Genomic DNA, 19,782 nt, shown 5'->3' on the forward strand with positions numbered 1-19,782 from the left:
AATTCTCTTCCCTCTGAGATAAAAAAGTGTAGAATCTCTTAATATTTTTATATCCTCTCTTAAAACTTACTTCTTTAGAGTAGCTTTTAATGTGAGATATATGAGTGCCTTGTTTTTATTTATATAAGTTATAGTTATTTACAGTTATTCAGGCTAGTTTCCCAGCAGAAGTTGCCATAGAGTTGAACTATTTTAAGTTTGCTTAATGAAACCGAATCGACCGACAATAAGTCTGATGTGCCTGTCTTAGTTCATAGTCTTGTTTTATTGAACATCCCTCTGGTTCCTATGTTAGGCTTAAGGATCACCGTCGAGTTCATCTCCTTTCAATTTCAGCAAATAATTGTGTCTCAGTTCCGGTTATTTTGTTTCTCTTATTGAAAGCAGTGATTTGTCACTCAAAGCGACGTGTTCCGGCATGTTCACGTGGGAAAGTGACGTCAATGCAAACTTTCATACACATGGTCAGGTCACTCTTTTTTCAACAATCAAACATCGCACAAAGTTTTTATAGAACATCTATTTTCAAATTCATTACAAACACTTATCCACATATTTCATCTGTATTTATTATGCATATATACATTGTTCAAAATCACAAATCATCTTCATTAGAATAATTTTAAACTCAGTAAAAAGTATAGCATAGTAAAGCACATAAAAAAAACTCCCATATCATTGCACTAGAGCAAATAAATACTTCACAAAATCAATAATTACGTTGGTTAAATCAATGTCAATCACATAAACATTCATTGATGTCATTTCCCTGTAGTGGACAAAATAATTATATACACAGCCATTACATTGTTATAAAAAAAGATTTCAAAAAGGTATGAAATATTGCAGTTTATTTTTTGCTTTGACCTCCATCAATGTTGTGACGTAACACATCCTCACAGTTATCCCTTCACCTCATCCCATCCCTGCACCGCTTTGTGCCACATTCATATACTTGATGCTACAACGTGAAAGAACCGCTTATGTTAGATCTCCACCCTTGAAAGGGTCTCAGAGCAGTTCTGCTTCATCTTCCTCATCCTCAGAACCCGACGGACCTTGACGGACCTCTTCATACCATTTATTAGTAAGAGTCTTCATCTGTATTCGCCCATGCAGCAGGTCCTAAAAGAAAGGTACAATTGGTACGATTCCTAAGTGTTGAGTTGTCCACACAATTAAGAAAGTGTAACTGTGATTCAAGAAAACTCTACGCTATAAACAGAGTGAAGCTGGACTGATCTGTTGTGAAGGGCAGTCTTACCTCCTGTGTGAGTCTACGGGTGAAGAAAGGGTTCAAATATTTGGCATCAAGCCACAGAAAGCCTTTTAGGTCTTGCCTTTGAAAAATCTGAGCCTCATACTCTTCCTCTGTGATCTCAGACAGATGCTCAGACTCAATGGTGTTACCCTACAAGAAATAAGAGCGATTACTAACAGTACCTCTACTACAAGGTTATCTTGGGTTACACCATACACCTCATAATTTTGACGGTTTAATAGAACCTGGAAGGGCATGACATTTACATTTCTGCATTTGGCAGACACTTTTATCCAAAGCGACCTACATAGGATTGTGCTCATGACCTTGGCATTGCTAATGCCATGCTCTAACCACTGTGCCACAGGAGAGCCGTGTATTGGAAAATGCCAGTATTGCACAAATAAGCTCTCTGGAAATCCCTTTTGACCATGACTATACAAGTGTTTGTGTCCAAAAGTGCTGAAATTGGACGAAAACAGCACTGAAATGTTCTACTGAGGGATGGGTACAGAGAACCGGTACTTATTTGGGCCGGTACATAATTGGGTCGATACCAGAGTATGGATAAGCTTCATGACAAACAATACTGTTATGGATACTTGTGTTGTTTTATCTCTGTGTATTCAGGTGTTAAATGATGAATTAGAGGCTCTGCCTGTCATTTTCCATCTCTGAATGATGTCTGAAGGGCCGAAGTTTGCTGGACGCATGTGTGATATCTAACTTTCTGCGATGTATTTGTAATCTGCTTTAGTTGCGTGTTCATGAGTGAAATAACATGGTTGCGCTTGTTGAGCTTTTAGCATCTACGTTTCACAAAAATTATAAAATATAGTACATATAATTAAATAAATATAACTTGCTTAGAAAATACTACTTAAATTTATGTAGACCTTAAACCAGGTAGGAAAAAAGAAATGCGGTCTGCCAGCCAAAGAACCATAGTGATGCAAAGTAAACATGTTGAATTACATTATGATGTGTTCCTCTGCACATGCTAAGTGCCGTAAGAGGTATGCTAAGGATCACACACATGTTTTGTTATGTGGCAATTTCTATTTGCTCAGAAGAATTTTAAACTGCAGTTTTAAAACTCAGTTTTTATGTTTAACATTTTGTTATGATGTTGTCACATCATGCGTTTTTGCATCAAATTATAGAGCATAGTATCAATAACAGTATTGGTACGTATCGGTATCGATAAGCAGTATCAATATCGATAAAATCTTACGAATACCCATCCCCACTGTTATGGTGCCACAGGAACTGTTAAATGATATACATGCAGCGATCATGCACCATAGTTTAAGATTGTTGTATGGTGTTCCAATGAAATTAAGACAATGCAGATTTTCAAACCATTTTCTCAGTTTTGCTCAGGTTAATGTCCTTCTTGTTCTTGCGGCGTGATTGGCTCTCCTCAATGTCCATGATGCGAATAAGAGGCATGGTGCCCCCCCCTAGCAGCAGAATTGTAAACAGTACGATGACTATGGTGGTGGTGCCAATGAGCTGGCGTTTCTCTACGGGCTCCAGACCCAGATGAAGACTCAGGGCGTATGGGATTGCACCTCGCAGACCTTACCAAAAAAAAAAAAATGATTTGAGAGATTCATACAGACAAGAGGGTTGCTGACGTCTTGTACCTTTATAGACTTATTTTTCCATGTCAACCACTTCCTTTTATGTCACTTTACAAGGTCTTGATTTTGTATTTTGAGGGTACGATAATAGGTCTCATGTTTGTACATGAAGCACATTGACTATAAGCAAAACATTAAAGTTATACAAATAGGAAGTGAACACACAGGTTCATACACTCGCACATGCATGAAACACAACTCCACACACACAGAGCACAATATACACAAGCATTGTCACACACAGAAGCTAACATGGAAAACTTTTCATTGGATAGGATTTTGTTTACGCACTCGCACCAATGACTCCCTGTGAAATTTTTTCTGGCATACAATGGGATGAGAGCGAGGGGTACCGGAGCCGGGAAAGGACCACAAGCCAGGATTCGAACACGTGCCAAGCAAACACAAAACAAAAACTTAAAGTCATGTATTAGAACTTCTTACCACTGAACCACATTATGAACATCATTTTTGGGGTGATTTTGTGATCTCTGAAGAAGTTGAGAAGAAAGGAGAGAGGGAAGATATTCACAGCCCGACCCACAAGTATCAGGACCTGTGACAGGAATACACTTGATGAGAAACCCATTCAAACTGTGATTTCAATCTGCATAAACATTCATTTTTAAATAACAAATGAATAGCATGTATTGCACTGCCGTAGCGGAATGCATAACAGTGGCAGGCGATGACTTCTTAAGCCAGGTATGTCAAGTTATTCTACAGAAGTTTTGCAATACATGTTTTTAAAAAGAAGATATATAGCCATATATACAAATATTCAAGTTCATAATATACTGTAACGTGGCAGTGTGTTCCCCTGTGACCTAGTTTTATATTTTCACTTGTTTTCTCGTTAATTAAGCTTTAGTTCCCATTGTGTGCTCATGAATATATACACCCTGTGTTCTTCATTCTTTGTTTTATTCGATAGTAATCTGTAATTTGAAAGCCATATCGCCAAAACTTGTAAAACCACGTTTTTCCATTTTAAGAATATATCTAAAGTAAGTCAATGCTGTCACTATCAGATGCACAGAAGTTAATTCACGCATTCATGACGTCGAGACTAGATTAATATAACGCACTATTGGCTGGTTCTCATGTGGGCTTATTACAAAAACTTCAACTAGTTCAAAACAATGTTTTTTATGGTTCATGTCTTTAAAGTTCAAAATACAGACAGAGGCAACATAAATGTAACCCCTGCGGCTTCTTTCGATGTAATGACATCTTATTTAAGCGAATCGATCCAACTGTGCAAGAAACTGAACGTTATTTACAACATTATAAATATATATAACAAAAAACATTTTTGTTTGGAGTATAACCAAAACAATATGGCGGCTTCCCGTACTGTGAGCTCTCACTGCTCCACTATGTATTTACGTTTCCTCAGTAAAATGTGGATTTGTTGCATCAATAAGACAAGCGGAGACACACTATCTACACTCGGAACCGTGTAAATGCAAACCGTTTTGAAAATACTGTCATGTGTACGTGAAACTTTTCAAAAACGCAGGAAAACTTCAAAACAAGGACAGGAAGTTATAGAAGTTTACTCACTATACACCAGATGACAAAAGACAGCTCAAACTTATGAGGGAAACTGAAGATGGACAGACCGAGGAAGGCAAACACACATGTTTCTGTGGACGTCAAAGAGAAGAAAGAAGAAGAATTCACATTTACTGCTTATGTTCACAGGTGGAATGTTTGTCAATGTGGTGTAAGGCACTGACCGCACATGAAGGCTACGGTCCGAAGCGTCTGTTGCATGAGGATCTGGGTGACCGGAGACAAATTATGATGAGTGTAATGAGACATGACGATACCGGAGAACAGAATGGCCATGATACCTACAATCAAACAGAGAAAGACAATTCAAAACTGAAAACATTAACACACATGGGTATTTTTGCCCTGAAGTATGTTTCTGTGATGCTATAGCCTGTACGTATGAAGCAGCATAAGCTTTACAGAAGTCGTGTAAATAAGAAATCGGCACTAACGGTAGACGCTGGAAGTGCAGTGGATCGATTCTTTACAAAATGAGAAAGAAAGACAAGCTTCCAGGAGCTGAGTGGAGTGCTTCAGACTCACCAGAGAGTTTAATGCCCTCAGCGAGGCCGTACGGCAGATAGGCAAATATAATCATCAATCCAAACTCGAGAGATGGAGTCTTCCTCAGGTCAAAGTATTTCAGCGCCTACACACACTTGTTCAGAAAACTAAGCTCATGAGATGAACAAAAATTGGGTTGAAACAACATTTATATACACACATATACAGCTGCAAAAAAGTAATAGACCACTCATATAAACTGCAGTTTTATATAGAAAATACCCAGCAATGGTTTAAAATGATAAACTTGCACATGGTTTGTCAAAAAGCACATTAAAACACCACATTTACATAAAAACATGATTTTCACTACAGGGGGTCTTTAAGCTCGGTTAAAAAAATGAACATAATGGAAAAAGCCAGATTTTTTTCTATAATTTTGTGTCTAGGTGTTCTCGTTGCTGTTGGGTGACTTGTGAGGTTTGTCTATGGTGAAATTCAACAGACACTGGACTAGAATGGTTGTAATAGACCACTTTACAAGACACTGGGCAATAAACACTTAGGGTCTCAGCTTTTTATCATCTCACAAATATTTAATCTTCAAGATATATTTGTTATATATTTGACCAGCGCTCTTTTAACATCTTTCGAAGGCTAAAACTGGAGTGGTCTCTTCATTTTTCATGCAGCTGCATTTGTAATTGCATCCCTAGTGGTCTAGAAAGTTATTTATGTATTTTGCCGTTATGTGTCATATCAGTTTACATTTGAAGAGTTCATTTGCAAAAACACATAACTATGTTTTTTTTAAAGGTTCAAAAATCATGTTTTTTATCGTGCATTACAAATAATATCAATCAAACTGCAGCTGGGTTGGTTTGGTTAGGAGCGCAGTTATCTGTTTTTGCAAATGAATTCTTAATTCAAAACGTTCCTTTCGCCAGGATTTCACTCTCTTTATTGGACAAAAATAACATAAAAATGACAATCCTCTGCAAATCCATCAATGAAAAGAATTCTGTAAAGCCACTTTTACACAAAATAGAAGGATACAATGGCAGAGATAAGTCCAGTGAGCGTGCCCAAAGCAGCCGAGCCAAAAAACATTTTCAAGAAGTAGGCGAGAGCCTGCAAGAAGGTCTCCCAGCCTGTTGAGACGTCTGAGCCAGCAAACCCTTCCGCTGTACTGAAACACCAATGGCATCAAACATTAATGTTAAACCAAACAAGGACTTTGTTTTTGAAATTTCATTGTATTGCTCACAGTATCGCTAACAGCTGTAAATCAATGTGAAACCCTGTTTTTTTAAGTCATTAAAATAGATTGTTTCACACCTTAATGGAGCCTAAACAGCTTTAGTTACTTGGTTAACAATATTCGGTGTACTTTCGGTGTATTATTTGGTGTACTTTCGGTGTATTATTTGGTGAGGCATACTTTGTTAACACAATGGAGACGGCGTCATTTAAGATGCTCTCTCCAAACACCAGCATGTTCAGCACAGGGTCCACGTTCAGTGCGTTGAAGATTGCGATAGTGGCGACTGGATCCACAGCCGAGATCAGAGAACCAAATGCAAAACTAGAGAGGAAAAAACAAGACCTAAACATCAGTACAGTTGTATCTTATTAAGGAATATGTACAGTACATGTATTTGATCATTTTAGAATGAAACTTTCATTTTATAACATCTTTATTTAATTACAGGGTTCTAGCAAAAAGCAACAAACCCATTATTACTACACACTGAGATTATCCAATATTCTCAGTAAAGACTAAGACATTATTTTCAACAAATTTTCTGCACTCCAAATTTCTTTGAACTTTCCATCTCCTTCATAGAAAAAATGAATTCATGTCTTATTCTTGTTTTTTAAAGCACTTTAAAAATGGGTTCATGTTCACAATTTGTGTCATGTGTCACATTGTACGTTCTACTAAAATACATAGCCATTTTTGTTTATCCCTAAATGTAGTTTAACAGCCGTCCTTTCCTCTTTTTTTTTTACAATATTTAAACCTAAAAATAAACACTGTCATTGTAAACATCTCATCAACAGAAGAAAATAACGTCTGCAAACAAACAAAGAGTGTCTCTCACACTGCATAAAACAATGAAAAATGTTTTTCTTTTCATCTCAAAAAACACATTTATCCTGTACAGTTGAATTCAAAATTGAAACATTGGCATTGACTGCAATAATGCCATGTTACTGAAGATCTCCAACTTTTTTAGTCAAAGGTGGCTTGTAAAATTTAAGAATAAAAGTGCACAAATAAAAATCGTAAAATGTAACATTCTGAATGTACTTCACTGTGGTGAAACAAAGATTCACAAGGAAACACATTCTCACCTGTCCGTCATTGTCATCTTGTAAATGACATCAGCCTGTTTAACAGAAACATGAAATAAGAACTGTGGTGAAATCATCCTACAGGATCTATTAAGACCAGACAAACCACAACATAAGGTTCTCTTGAGTCTTTTAACAACAATTCAAACACAATTGAGCGATTGATTGCTAGTGCTTCTATGTCACTTACAGTAAACTTTATAGACAATTAACTTTAAATCATACAAAAAAAGGTATGAAATAACTTAAAGCTGCCTATAATAATATTTATAGTATTGTTTTATTATCTTTATTACAGTCTAAAAACAAACAGTGTACACCATATCCACCACATATCCCTGTGATTCATGGCCCTGCACTGTAGGTGAAGTAAACATACAAGTAGTCATGATTTCACTTCAATTCAAGGAAATATCTTCGAGCTTCTCTTGACATTACTGGCCGTGTCAGTTTCTGTGTTTATTTGAGTCTAGTGTTTCTGTGTTGAACTGCCCAACTGTTATACAAGTATTAAAGGACAGCAAACCAGAGTGTTCTTGTTTTATTTAAGCCCTCATTTAAATATGTGCATGACTGAAATGCTTTGACAGACATGATAATACGTCTTTCGTATGTATTTGGTTCTTAGATACCTGTCCCAGAAAGTAGATTCCTCCACCCACTATAAAGGCAGAGATCGCCGTTCCAAAAACAGCAAATAATGCGATTGAGCCGATGTTTTGAAAGAAATTTCCCTGCCGAATAAAAAGAAAAGATGTTTAAGTTGATGCAAAAACAATGTTTGATTTTAAACAGCCCGTGTTTGTCACTTTTTAAGGTAATTTAAATAGACTTGATTACTTTTTCAGCTTAAACATTTACCATCTGGCATTCTGCATTAATTTGAGCAGTTATTCGAGCTAAGGTTTAATATTGCTTACAAACTGTTGACTGAAAAAAACCAAAGATCAAAAATCTCCATTAGTTAAGAATAAATTGTGATTTTTCATTTTGGTAGAACTATTAAAATGAACAACTAAACAATTAAAAACTGCCTTACAAAATATCACCCCTATTTTTAAATGAATCCCGTTTTCAATTGGTTGAGATTTAAAGCCAGTTTTACCTTATGTAATGAGTATCCCGATTCAAAAATGATTGGTGGTAATAGTAGAAGAAAAAACATATTTGGGCGAAACATCTCCTCTTCCTAAAAGAGAACAAAATAAAAAGGACATTAAAGATGATTAGTGATAAGAATTACAAACAACGTCTCCACATTTTTAAACATATGCATGACAGCTAAAACAATTCTACTGTAAAACTTGTGATGTTTTTATCAAAAAACAAACAAAAATATGGAACTGGTGGCAGACTGAGAGTTGTAGGAGTTAACGAATGCTACGCCCAAGCCATCTAATTTACATCACAGTAAAGTAACACATGGGGTGACGCAAGAAAAGATAAACCCTAAAACTACACCCAAATGTGTTTAGAGGAGCAATGTGGGATTTTTTAAGAGGATCTTTTGACAAAAATGCAAAACAATATACAAAACTATGTCTTCAGAGGTGTATAAAGACCTTACGTAATCGTTATCTTTGTTTTACCTTAGAATGAGTTATTTATCTAGATACAGAGCGGGCCTTCATACACAGAATTTGTTATGTTACGCCGCCGTGTTTTGTTCAGTAGTCCTAAAAGGACAAACAGCTCTACAAAACGTGTTTCATATATATGTTGTAGCATGCAAGAAATCTTGATAAAATCAGGAAATAAAAAACGGACACAATTATATAAATGTAACAATAATTTTCGCAATAGAATTTTCTTTTGGTTGAGCGACAGTGAAACATAGCGAAGAACGATGACATCGCCCTGTCGCGTTATAAAGAGACTTTATACATCGCGGGCTGCGTGGACACGCGTCTCCTTTATACAATGTAGGGCTGGGCAATACATATCACAACTCACAATTATTATACATTCTGAAATCAATTTTGTGTTTTATGCACAGCTCTTCCGTGATCAAACGGATTTAAAATCACTACGAGATTGAGTTGGTTATAACCTGCATTTGAAAAAAGCAAAACGCTCATCAAACATCCTCATTAAAAATATACTGAACTATCATGAAAATAGCTGAAAAGGTTTGAAGAAGAGCGACAGAATATGACCACTGGCAATTCCTGGAACTGAGTGTAAATCATTCTTTAGTCCCATATTCAGATGATCTGTGCGAGAGCACCCTCTGGTTTCGGATGTTGCTGCATTTAACCGTAATTCATTGAGGAAACTGAGCATAAGAATTGCATTAAATATCACCCAGAGACGCATTCTATTCATACAATGCAGACAAGCATTCTCTTTACAACACAGGCTGCGTGGACACAAGTCTTCTTTATACAACGTGATGAATTAATGCAATCCTTATTTAAATGAATGAACTGGGGTCTAAACAACAACAATCTGTCATGATTAGCCAAAAGAAATGTTAATGTATTTAAAACCAGAATCACACCTTCCAGTTGGCTAACTGCTGAGACTCAATGATCTTGATAAACGCGCCCATCAGAATACCTGTAAAAAAACATTTATGCAGACATGCAGAAGTTTGGGATCAGCTCATTTTGATGTACAGAGCAGTGAAAATGTATTAGCCCCCATCCAGACATCTTCAGGTTTTGTGTCTTAAAAAAGGTTTTCAAAGACTTTATCAAAAAACTTTAAGTCAACCTGGGTTAACACATTACATTTTTGAAGCAAATACATAATCTTCCAACTAAAAACTCTTCAATAACAATGTTTCGTAACATTAGCAATTTATATTTATTGACCGATTTATTATCTGATGATTTATCATGCTTCCCTGGTTGTAAAAACGTGAGAAGCAGCATTCAGGAGCTCTACAAAAAGCACATCATAGAAAAAGCGAGTGTCTCAAGACAGACTTCCGATAACATAAATGCCAACTTTCTTCTGTAACCAAAAGCTCCCGGCGTGCCTTCAGGGTCTTCTTGGACACACGTGAGAAATCTTAGCACAGTGATAGAATGGGAGGGGCGAGCCTACAAGTTTTAGCTTGTGTCCCCCCCAGAATCACCACTGCTCATGAACACGCATACTGCTGTTGCCAGAGCAGTGTTTTTTGATCATTGAATTTGATATATGAGCAATGTAGATGAATGTCACGCTTGTGATGACTGCAAAAAAGAAAGAACAGAGAGTAAAATATAGGCTAATTTAATTTCTGAGTGAACTGTTCCTCACAGTTATTGTCAATACTGGTATACTGCGACACACGTCATACACACAAAACCAGAAGAAATCAGGATTGGGGCAAAAAAATTCACATCTCAGCACACAATTCTGTAATACTTACACATAATTTAAAGATAAATAGGCTTAATGAATAACATTTATGATATTAAATTTGCAAATGATTAAATGAAAGTGCATGTTAACCTTGTTTACACTTTGTCTTGGCTTAAAGCCACAAGAAAAAAAAATCCTTGGCAAAGAATTGTATTTGTTTCAAATGAGCTAGTTTTAAATTTCAAACCGAAATTTCATGTCCAATTATTTACTAATGTGGGATGTTGCAGTGTAACAAACAAAATAATTTGTAAGATAAAAAGCAGATTGTGCAATAAACAGAAGACATTTTGTAAACATATGACTGTTGTTCATATTCATACTACTGGGTCATTCTGTGTCAAATCGACCACATTTTGACTTACGGGATATGTGGGTAAAAATGACAAATTTCACCTTAAATTTGTAGCCGTATTAGAAGGGGTTAAATAACGAGAAATATGCCAGCATCACCTTCAGATGTTGGTCATGCTTCTGTAAAAGTATTTAAAAACAAAAACATTAAGCCCGAGTCCTCTGGTTAACACGGAATGACCCTGTTGCTTTCGTTATTAAGGCCTACCCATTTGCTCTGGCCAGCAACAAATAAAAAATGTTTAAAGAAAGAAACTGTCGCTTACCCAGAGAGACCACAGCTACACTCTCAGGCAAAAAGTTCAGCTTGAATTTGATCAGCAGATGAACCAAAATAATACATATACCTGAAAAAAAAGATACAGGAATGTTATATTAACGCTACATTTAGAGATGGTTTGAAACTGATAGATGTTGTGGTCCCAGCAATAAAAGATGCCGGACATGAACCGCAATAGGTAAGTAAAACTGAGTCATATGTCTGTGTTTTGTTGGCAATGGGTGTACAAGTGCTTTAGCTCCATTTAGTGCCCGTCCCCTGCTACTGCAATTACACAGATTTTTATTTCACACTTAGAAATTAATTGCCATTGTTGATCTTTTGAGTCCTACAACACTCTTTAGACTGGGTACTTTTAAAGACATACTGTTGTTGCAATATTACCTGTAGTAGCGGAACAGGTTTGAATGTCAATGTTTTCCTGTAGCTGGTATGCCTTTGTGTCATCTTCACTTGTTTGTTCTTTCGGTTACTTTTTCTGGCTGAGCCATTTTGTGTTACTTTTGCACATGACTTTGTTTCTCAAAAATTGCATACTGCCCCTTTAAGAGCTCCATTCCCCCTCAATAACTATTGTCTATCAGCCAGACCTACTTGAAGACCCTCCTTTGCATTCCCTTTTGTTATAAAACTTGAATCGTTAGGCTTAACAGTGGAAGAAATAATGTCCCACATAAAGCCCAAATGTTAAATATTTGATTCGCACCAATTACTAGCAGGCTGAAGAAGATGGTCATCCCACTGGACTGCTCCTCTTCCTGGGCTTTGACACCCGTCTGCACCGGCAGGATTGGCTCATCATTTTTAGGAGGTGCTGGGGTTGTGTGCTTAGGCGCGAGTGTTGTTGTTTGAACAGTTTCATTGCTGGAGATTTCTGTGTCATTCAACCTGCCAAAATAATATGAATGGTATAAGTTCACATACATTCAATTAAAGGGATACTTCACCCAAAAATGAATATTCTGTCATCAAGTACTCAAAATCGAGTTGAACACAGAGAAAGATATTTGGAAGAATGCTTATAACCCAACAGATTTTGACTCCCATCCTAGGAGAAATTACTTTATAATTTTTTTGTTCTGTTGAACACAAAAGAAGATATTTTGAAGAATGTTGGACAGCAAACAGTTCTGGGGCACTTTTGACTACCATTGTTTTTTCCTACTATGGGAGTCAATGGGTGTTGAGATCTGGTTGGACAGGAGCATTTTTCCAAATATCTTTCTCTGTGTTCATCAGAACAAAGACATTTAGACACATTTGGAACAACTTGAAGGTGATGAAATGATGACAGAAGTCCTATCCAATGACATTTTTAAATAATTTAAATGATCATGAGTCGATACAGCGTTATATACTGACAGATGTGTTGATGATTGATAGGTGTTGCATGCTCTGTACTTCTGAATGATAACCATTGCCATTACTTTCAATTTACAATTTAATACGATTCGAATAAGTTACATTGTGCGTCATTGTATAATGTATCTTTATTTGTGTCGTCCAATAGAAATGATATGTAATGAATACCTGATCGCCGGTTGTGTGTCTCCACCAGTGTTACTCTGGTCGTGTGCATCACTGTCAGCTCTATTACTGAAAGACTCTTCATTAGTTTGACTGTGTGTTAGATCATCTGCCACCGCAAACCGCCCGAAAACCGCCGCCAATACGAGCACCAATAACACACAGATGATAGCAGCGCGATTACTAACACTGTTCTGTACTGACACGATCACATTCATACTTATAAACAGGCAAGATTTAAAACCGAAAATGTACACTCATGTCGACACGAGTCATGTAGGACAAATCAACGTCATCATTGTGTTCCCGGAAACTGGGAAATGTCGTTTTCATTGTTTTTCGATATTCGTTTGAGGCAGAAAACAATGAAAGAAATGCAGACATCATATACATTTGTTTAACATTTATATCATCCCTTAAAATATTTACACAATTGTATTGTTACGCAAAGCGTTGTTTTAAATGGGGAAGCTCTGACGTCACATGCAGGTAGGACCGCTGGGAGTTGTATTTTATTTGAAAAAAAAGTTGTATTTCATTGTGGAAGGCTAAAAGGGACAAAAGAGATGTGTCCCAATTCTAAGGCTGCAACCTTCTACGTTCGCGGACTTAAAAACGAGCACTTGGGCCGTTTATTTGTGTCCTTGCTAGATCGGACTTGACAAGTTCAGACTCGGGAGTTTGAACTTGTGCGGACAGGAGGGACGTATTAGAACTGCAGAGTGCTTGATGAGTCACTCAAACAAATACATGCAATCCTAGTTCATATCAGGGACGGTTGTAAGGTGAGTGGATATCCGGGGCTTAGCCCAAAGACCTCCACATATGTGTTCGAATACAGTGGCTTAGCAAGATCAGGTTCGGGCTCATATGCAAAAAATTGTAGGCAGCGGCTATTTTAAGTTTAAATGTTTACACTATGTGAAAGTAGCCCGCTTCTTAGCGATATGCTATTTACACTAACCGAAATTAGCTTTGGAGTAAGTAGAAATAGTATTTAGATGCTATTGGTACTTTTAGATAACGTTGCGAATTAGACCTTAGTATTGTTGTGCATTAAATGCATTAAACATTGTGCAATAAAAGGCATTGTTAATCATTATATTTATGAAAATTATTCAAATGATGGCAACTAATTGAGATTTTAAAGCTCTACACCTACTTCTGACCTTTCCCTAAACCTAAACTTTATGAATAAAAAATGAATTTCAAGTCTTAAATTTCAAGTCTCTACCCCTCCTCCAGGTCAAAAAAATGGTTTACTTGTCGCTATCACTGCTAATGCTTCTCTGTCAAAGTAAATAACAAGCTACACAAGGTTACACAAGCAACACGTCCGTGGACACTGACGACTAGTGCTCCTTGCCTGTCGATGCGGACAAAAACACAGAAGTATAAACTAAAAACCGATGCGTTCTGACGCATTAGAGGGGAAAATCGTACGTTTTGTCCCTTTTGGCTTTCCATACACGACACCATATCGCGTCATTCTTGATGACAAACTCGTGGCTCAACACAGGCGGACTCTTGTTTTCCTTTCGGAAACCATCGATCTTCTATCGAGTGTAATACAGGTACAGGCTACTGGCTGCACACACACACACACTCCCAGCAAACGGGCTTCATTTAGCAGATCTTGAAAATATATTTATTATGGTATTGTGTTTTCTGAAGGGACAAGAGAAATTACTTTTATTATGACGTGTGTCGAAGATAATGTTACTTTGTTTCTTGTTTCACACCAGATTCACACAAGGCCTTTCTGATGATATTGTTAGTATTTGGCGGTAATACTCCTAAGTGAACGACCATTAAACAACAAGAAGACTGTTAAGTAGAAGAATAAAAACAGAAGGAGGGAAGTCCATCGGGAACAGAAATTGGGGGAACTTCTGGACAAGGTATAATCGAATTGAGGTGTAGATGCAAAACAAGTGTATTATGATTTTACTGTTACACACATTGCACGTGTGTTTGTTTCTGATACTTTTGAGACATGTATGTTACACTTTCTTTGAAATAAGCCCAGTCCTTTGACCATAACTGCATTTCATTGAAAATCACATTGGTCCATGAACTTGACTCCAAACGCTGTGAATATATTTCTGCATCTATAGTTTAAAAAGTGTCCCGCACAGTGAACCTTTGCCTTTGTGTAAGACTGTGTGTGAACTGTGAATGCGGTGCTGCCAACTTTTGACTTCAGCCTGGACTGAGATTTTTCGTGGAGAGGTTATGTTGTTGAGGAACTGCAGAGGGTTTGGATGTATAAAAACCACAAAAACCTTGAATTAAAAGTATTGCGATCGTCACAACGTTTGATAATATAATTGCATTACTTTTCATTAAGGCCACGTTTACACGATGAAAAACAGAAAAGTTTTCAAGTACACATGACAGCGTTATCAAAACGGTTTGCATTTACACGGATCCACGATAACAGATCAAAACACTGTAGTTTCACGCCAGGCCAGTGGATGACGATGTTGTTGTGTAAAGAAACAGAATGTGCCAAATAAACATGCACATTCATACGGCAAAAGTGCTTTTTAATACTGTTGGTCGATGTTTATGTGTGTTTAAACTCGTTTTACTGAGGAAACGTTCATAGATAGTCGAGCAGCGAGAGCTCACACTACGGGAAGCCGCCATATTGTTTTTAATATACTCGCACGATAGAGCGCGCAATACGCATGCACGTGATGTCATCTGACAGTTGTGTCTTGCAGTTTACATGGAAACGAAAAAGGCAGCGTTTTCAAAAAGTTACACTTTGAGACCCCCCAAAACACATATTTTTAAGGGTCTCGTGTAACAGCCCAAAAGTTTAGGTGAACTGTCCGTTTCAATTTTGGGCAAAGACCCAAGGTCACATTTTTCTACTGCATAAGTTGTCTCATTTCAGATAAAATAAAATGTCTCTAAAGACGTAATCATTGTGCTTCATTTTATTTAAAGATATATTATAGGGGCTATTTTGAATGGACAGTGGAGAACAGACAGGAAAGCATTGGAAAGAGACCGTGGGAGTGGCAAATAGATGCTCTAGTCGGGATTCTAATTCAGGTCGGGTCCCAAATGCACTGGCCCAGAGCCATTGAGAGAGAGAGTTCTGCCAACGGAAGTCCAAAACGCTGCAGCGTCACGTGATTCATGGAGCCTTCAGATAGTTCCAGGAAGTTATGTTTTCTCTTTAAATGCTTTATTTCTTTCATTTTTTTATTCATTAAATGGCTTTGGTCCACTGCGGTCTGTTTAGTTGCAGCTCCATGCGTTACTAGTAACTTCCGGGAACGATTGAGAGCCTCCATGAACCACCATTACTGTGAAAAAAATGTTCCATAAGAGCAGGGGTGTAAAACTCAGTTCCTGGAGGGCCGGAGCTCTGCACAGTTTAGCTCCAACCAGCTCTAAACAACACATTAGCTGAATCAGGTGTGTTTGATCAGGGTTGGAGCTAAACTGTGCAGAGCTGCGGCCCTCCAGGAACTGAGTTTGACAACTGTGCATTAGAGTCTCTCTCAATGGCTCTGCACTGGCTCCATATGTCGGCACACTAACCACTGGGCTATGGAGAGGCTCAGGGATGATGTATTTTTGTATGTAAAACCCGGAAGCGAGTTAGCAATTTAGGACTTCGCATATTAAGCTCACAAATCATGCAACATGGACACAAATCTCTTAAATCGTAGATGCGGATTCATTCCCAGAGTAATTACTTACCAGGGAACACATTTTTTATAAAGTTTGAAGGAGTTTATTGTCAGACAAAATGGCGAATCGCAACAGGGGGCGCATAATATGGGTGTTTTGATTGGTCAGGTCGCCCGTCAATCATACTACTGAAGGGTCAATTGCGTGAGTATCACGGCAAATGCGTGAGAGTTGGCAGCCCTGCGTATCACCTATTAAGATAATTGATTATTTAGTTCCTGATGTCACATACATTCAACAATAAAATATTAAACAGATGACAATGATGTGAATGATGTGAATGTTATTTACAGAAGGAATGTTTGGAACAGACATGGACAACGACGTGGCTCTTGGATTGTTTGAAGAAGGAGCCACTCTTGTTCTACTTGGTGTTCCTGAAGGAATAGAGTTGGGACTCGATTACAAAACCTGGACGTTGGGTCCTCGGTTCCGTGGGGTGAAAATGATTCCTCCAGGACTTCACTTTCTCCATTACTGCTCCGCCAATACTGAAAGCGCCCGTGTAGAGATTGGCCCTAAAAGAGGCCTGTTCCTGTCCCTGAAACCTCGGGAGGTGATCATAGCACACTGGAACAAAAGTGATGATGATCTGGACTTCTCTCAAAATGCTGAGGAAGTTGAGCGTGTAAGGGACAATCTTAAAGAACTGGATAGGTATTTGGGGCCATACCCATATGACACACTTCGCAAATGGGTTTCCCTGACTGACAGACTTAGTCAGGAGTTAGCCAGCGCTTTGCAACCCCTTAGTGGTAGGGTGTCCTTCAGTGATATGGTCCCAGAACTGCAGCTGACCCATACTAAAGACAGGGAAGAGCACAATCTTCCCCGCAACGACCAGGAATGTCAGAGTATGAAGGAGGGATTGGACAGACTGCCACGAATGAAACAAAGAGAAGGCACAGAGTTACGCTTTTCACACATTCCCAGACAGGTCTACCCTCCTGGGGCCACACCGGCTCAGATCACTAAATACAGTATGGATCTGAGCTACACCCTCAACTGTGTCCTTGAAAGTCGTTACAGACACCAGCCACTCAATCTACTGGGTGAGTTTAAATTCACTTACAGTACAGTGACTGCAAAGCATCATGGGAGAAGTCAATTGAGTAAATTGAGAAATTGAGTGAATACAACTCGACTCTTAACTCAACTTTATTTATAAAGCGCTTTTTACAATTTCCATTGTTACAAACAGCTGTACATGAGACATATTGACTATAAGCAAAACATTTAAAGTTATATCCTTGTAAAAACAAGAAAAAGGTGAATACACAGAAGACCGACACACACACATACAAACGCTCCACACACACACAATATGGACACGTACTAACACACATAGACACACAGACACGCATGCACATGCAGTGAAAGCACACATTTAAGATAATGGAGAGAGAATTCTGCAAAACAAGCAGAATACATATTTCAACAGTATCTGAATATTTCGTTAGCTGTTACGTTAGCTGTTAGCGGTTCAGTGATAATTTCCAGATTCCGTGCCATTCCGTGTTGTACAGCAAATTTCATTTCGCATTGCGGAAATCATAGGGCTCTATGTCACTTGAGATATCGGTTATTGGTATCTGTGTGTCATCACGAGTACATGAGCTTGGTATCGGTGCATCCCTAGCCCTTATTCTTATGTTCATCAAAGTTTTGTGAAAATGAGCAAAAACGCTGGTGGGGATTGGGGAAGACTTAACCACAAAGTGTTAATACTTTTTCTTTCTTTGTTTAGGGGAGTTACAGTTTGCGTTTGTTTGCTTCCTCATTGGAAATGTATACGAGGCCTTTGAGCACTGGAAGACACTGCTGTCTCTGCTCTGTCGCTCTGAAGAGGCCATCAAAGAAAAGAAGGATTTGTATCTAGGTCTCATCTCTGTGCTCTACCACCAGCTGGGAGAAATCCCTCCAGACTTCTTTGTTGATATTGTGTCCCAGTGCAACTTTCTAACATCAACGCTTCAGGTAAGATTCACTCGGATTTCAAATTCTTTTTGTTTAAACTCATTGAAAATTGAAAAAACAGGACTGACTGACAGATTATTTTCAAGTCAACATGAAAGTAATATCTTTAGAATGTTTTTCATTTATCATGTTATAAAGTCGAACAGAATGAAGTCGGGATACTTCTATATTTGATTCTAAATTTTAAATAAAGGCTGAAGATTTAAGACTGGCCAAACATCTTGAGACTTTAGGACTCCAGACAAGTGTTCTTGAATGAGTCTGTTTTAAGAAGTCTTTATTGTCTTACATTATGAAAACTGAGATTGCACAGCGACATGACTTTTAGCTGGGATCATGTTCGTACAGTGTGACGGCTTGCAACCGTCTCAAAGGACTTTTTAAAACTGAATAATCCGCAGCCGGTTTAACTCTATAGTTTGATTGTCGGACAAAACGGTGAATAGTTAATGGGGGTGCATTTTATCAGTGTTATGATTGGTTAAGTCGCCTGTCAATTAAACTGCAGGTTAAGGGTCAATTGACCTTTAAAATACCCTAAATAACGTTAACTGCATATGTCACTTTAAATTACTACAATTTTCAGAATTGTAATTTTTTTTTTTCGATGTAATCTACAAATTTTTTTGTTATTTTAACTCAATCTGGAACACAATTTTATTAAGTATATTTATTTTGTTTTATTAACTCTACTAAGGCACATAACCATTTTTGTCTCTTACTGCTGCTCTTCAGGACTTTTTCCAGTTCGTCAGAAGCCCTGGAGTCGACAGCACTTTGCGCAAAAAAGCTGTAAAATTTCAAGCCCACCTGACCAAAAAGTTTCGGTGGGATTTTGATGCAGATCTTGAGGATTGTGCTCCAGTGGTGGTGGTTCTTCCAGATGGAGTTACAGTTGACTGATACTGTTTGATGATCCATTTTCCTGCTGTGTTTGCAAATATGTCTTGCAATGTTAAATGGACACAGCATGGATAGTCTCCGGTCACATTATAAAAATGTGTTTTGACCATTTCATTTTAATAAATTCAATTCTTTCACTTTGTCTGTCATGTTTAGATCTATGACAGGTCTATTGAACCTCTTACTAAAATAATTAAGCTCAAATCACTCTTTTACAGTATGGTTATTTCTGTGTTAGAAATAGTGTTGGAATGGTAGACGATGCCACATAATAGATTGTCCACATCAATCTACAATGCATACACTATAGAGACGAAAAACTGATTTTTGACTTTTCTAGTACA

At 37.7% G+C, this 19,782-nt stretch overlaps 2 protein-coding genes across 3 annotated transcripts; one reads left to right on the forward strand and one right to left on the reverse strand.

Annotated features, from left to right (window-relative positions):
• Positions 1-551: 551 nt before the first annotated feature.
• On the reverse strand, positions 552-13,243 carry slc9a8 (solute carrier family 9 member 8). The gene is made up of 16 exons (XM_056732924.1): positions 12,848-13,243; positions 12,024-12,205; positions 11,304-11,384; positions 9,830-9,888; positions 8,435-8,518; positions 7,962-8,063; positions 7,330-7,364; positions 6,413-6,556; positions 6,028-6,160; positions 5,011-5,116; positions 4,650-4,766; positions 4,474-4,556; positions 3,352-3,463; positions 2,624-2,844; positions 1,265-1,411; positions 552-1,125 (listed from the first exon to the last, which is right to left on the reverse strand). Exons 1-16 carry the CDS (start codon positions 13,060-13,062, stop codon positions 1,012-1,014), a joined length of 1,935 nt encoding a protein of 644 aa, XP_056588902.1. The 5' UTR covers positions 13,063-13,243; the 3' UTR covers positions 552-1,011.
• A 974-nt stretch (positions 13,244-14,217) lies between these two features.
• On the forward strand, positions 14,218-19,575 carry aar2 (AAR2 splicing factor). 2 transcript variants are annotated; one of them, XM_056733172.1, is made up of 5 exons: positions 14,218-14,418; positions 14,590-14,745; positions 16,852-17,610; positions 18,306-18,535; positions 19,271-19,575. In XM_056733172.1, the coding sequence occupies exons 3-5, from the start codon at positions 16,857-16,859 to the stop codon at positions 19,436-19,438; spliced, it is 1,152 nt and encodes a 383-aa protein (XP_056589150.1). In that variant the 5' UTR covers positions 14,218-14,418; positions 14,590-14,745; positions 16,852-16,856; the 3' UTR covers positions 19,439-19,575. The 2 variants fall into 2 exon arrangements, with proteins under 2 accessions (XP_056589150.1, XP_056589149.1); XM_056733171.1 differs by lacking the exon at positions 14,218-14,418 and adding an exon at positions 14,434-14,500.
• Positions 19,576-19,782: the final 207 nt, after the last annotated feature.

This window comes from Triplophysa dalaica, chromosome 20, assembly GCF_015846415.1.
Source record: "Triplophysa dalaica isolate WHDGS20190420 chromosome 20, ASM1584641v1, whole genome shotgun sequence".
NCBI classification, from domain to species: Eukaryota; Metazoa; Chordata; class Actinopteri; order Cypriniformes; family Nemacheilidae; genus Triplophysa; species Triplophysa dalaica.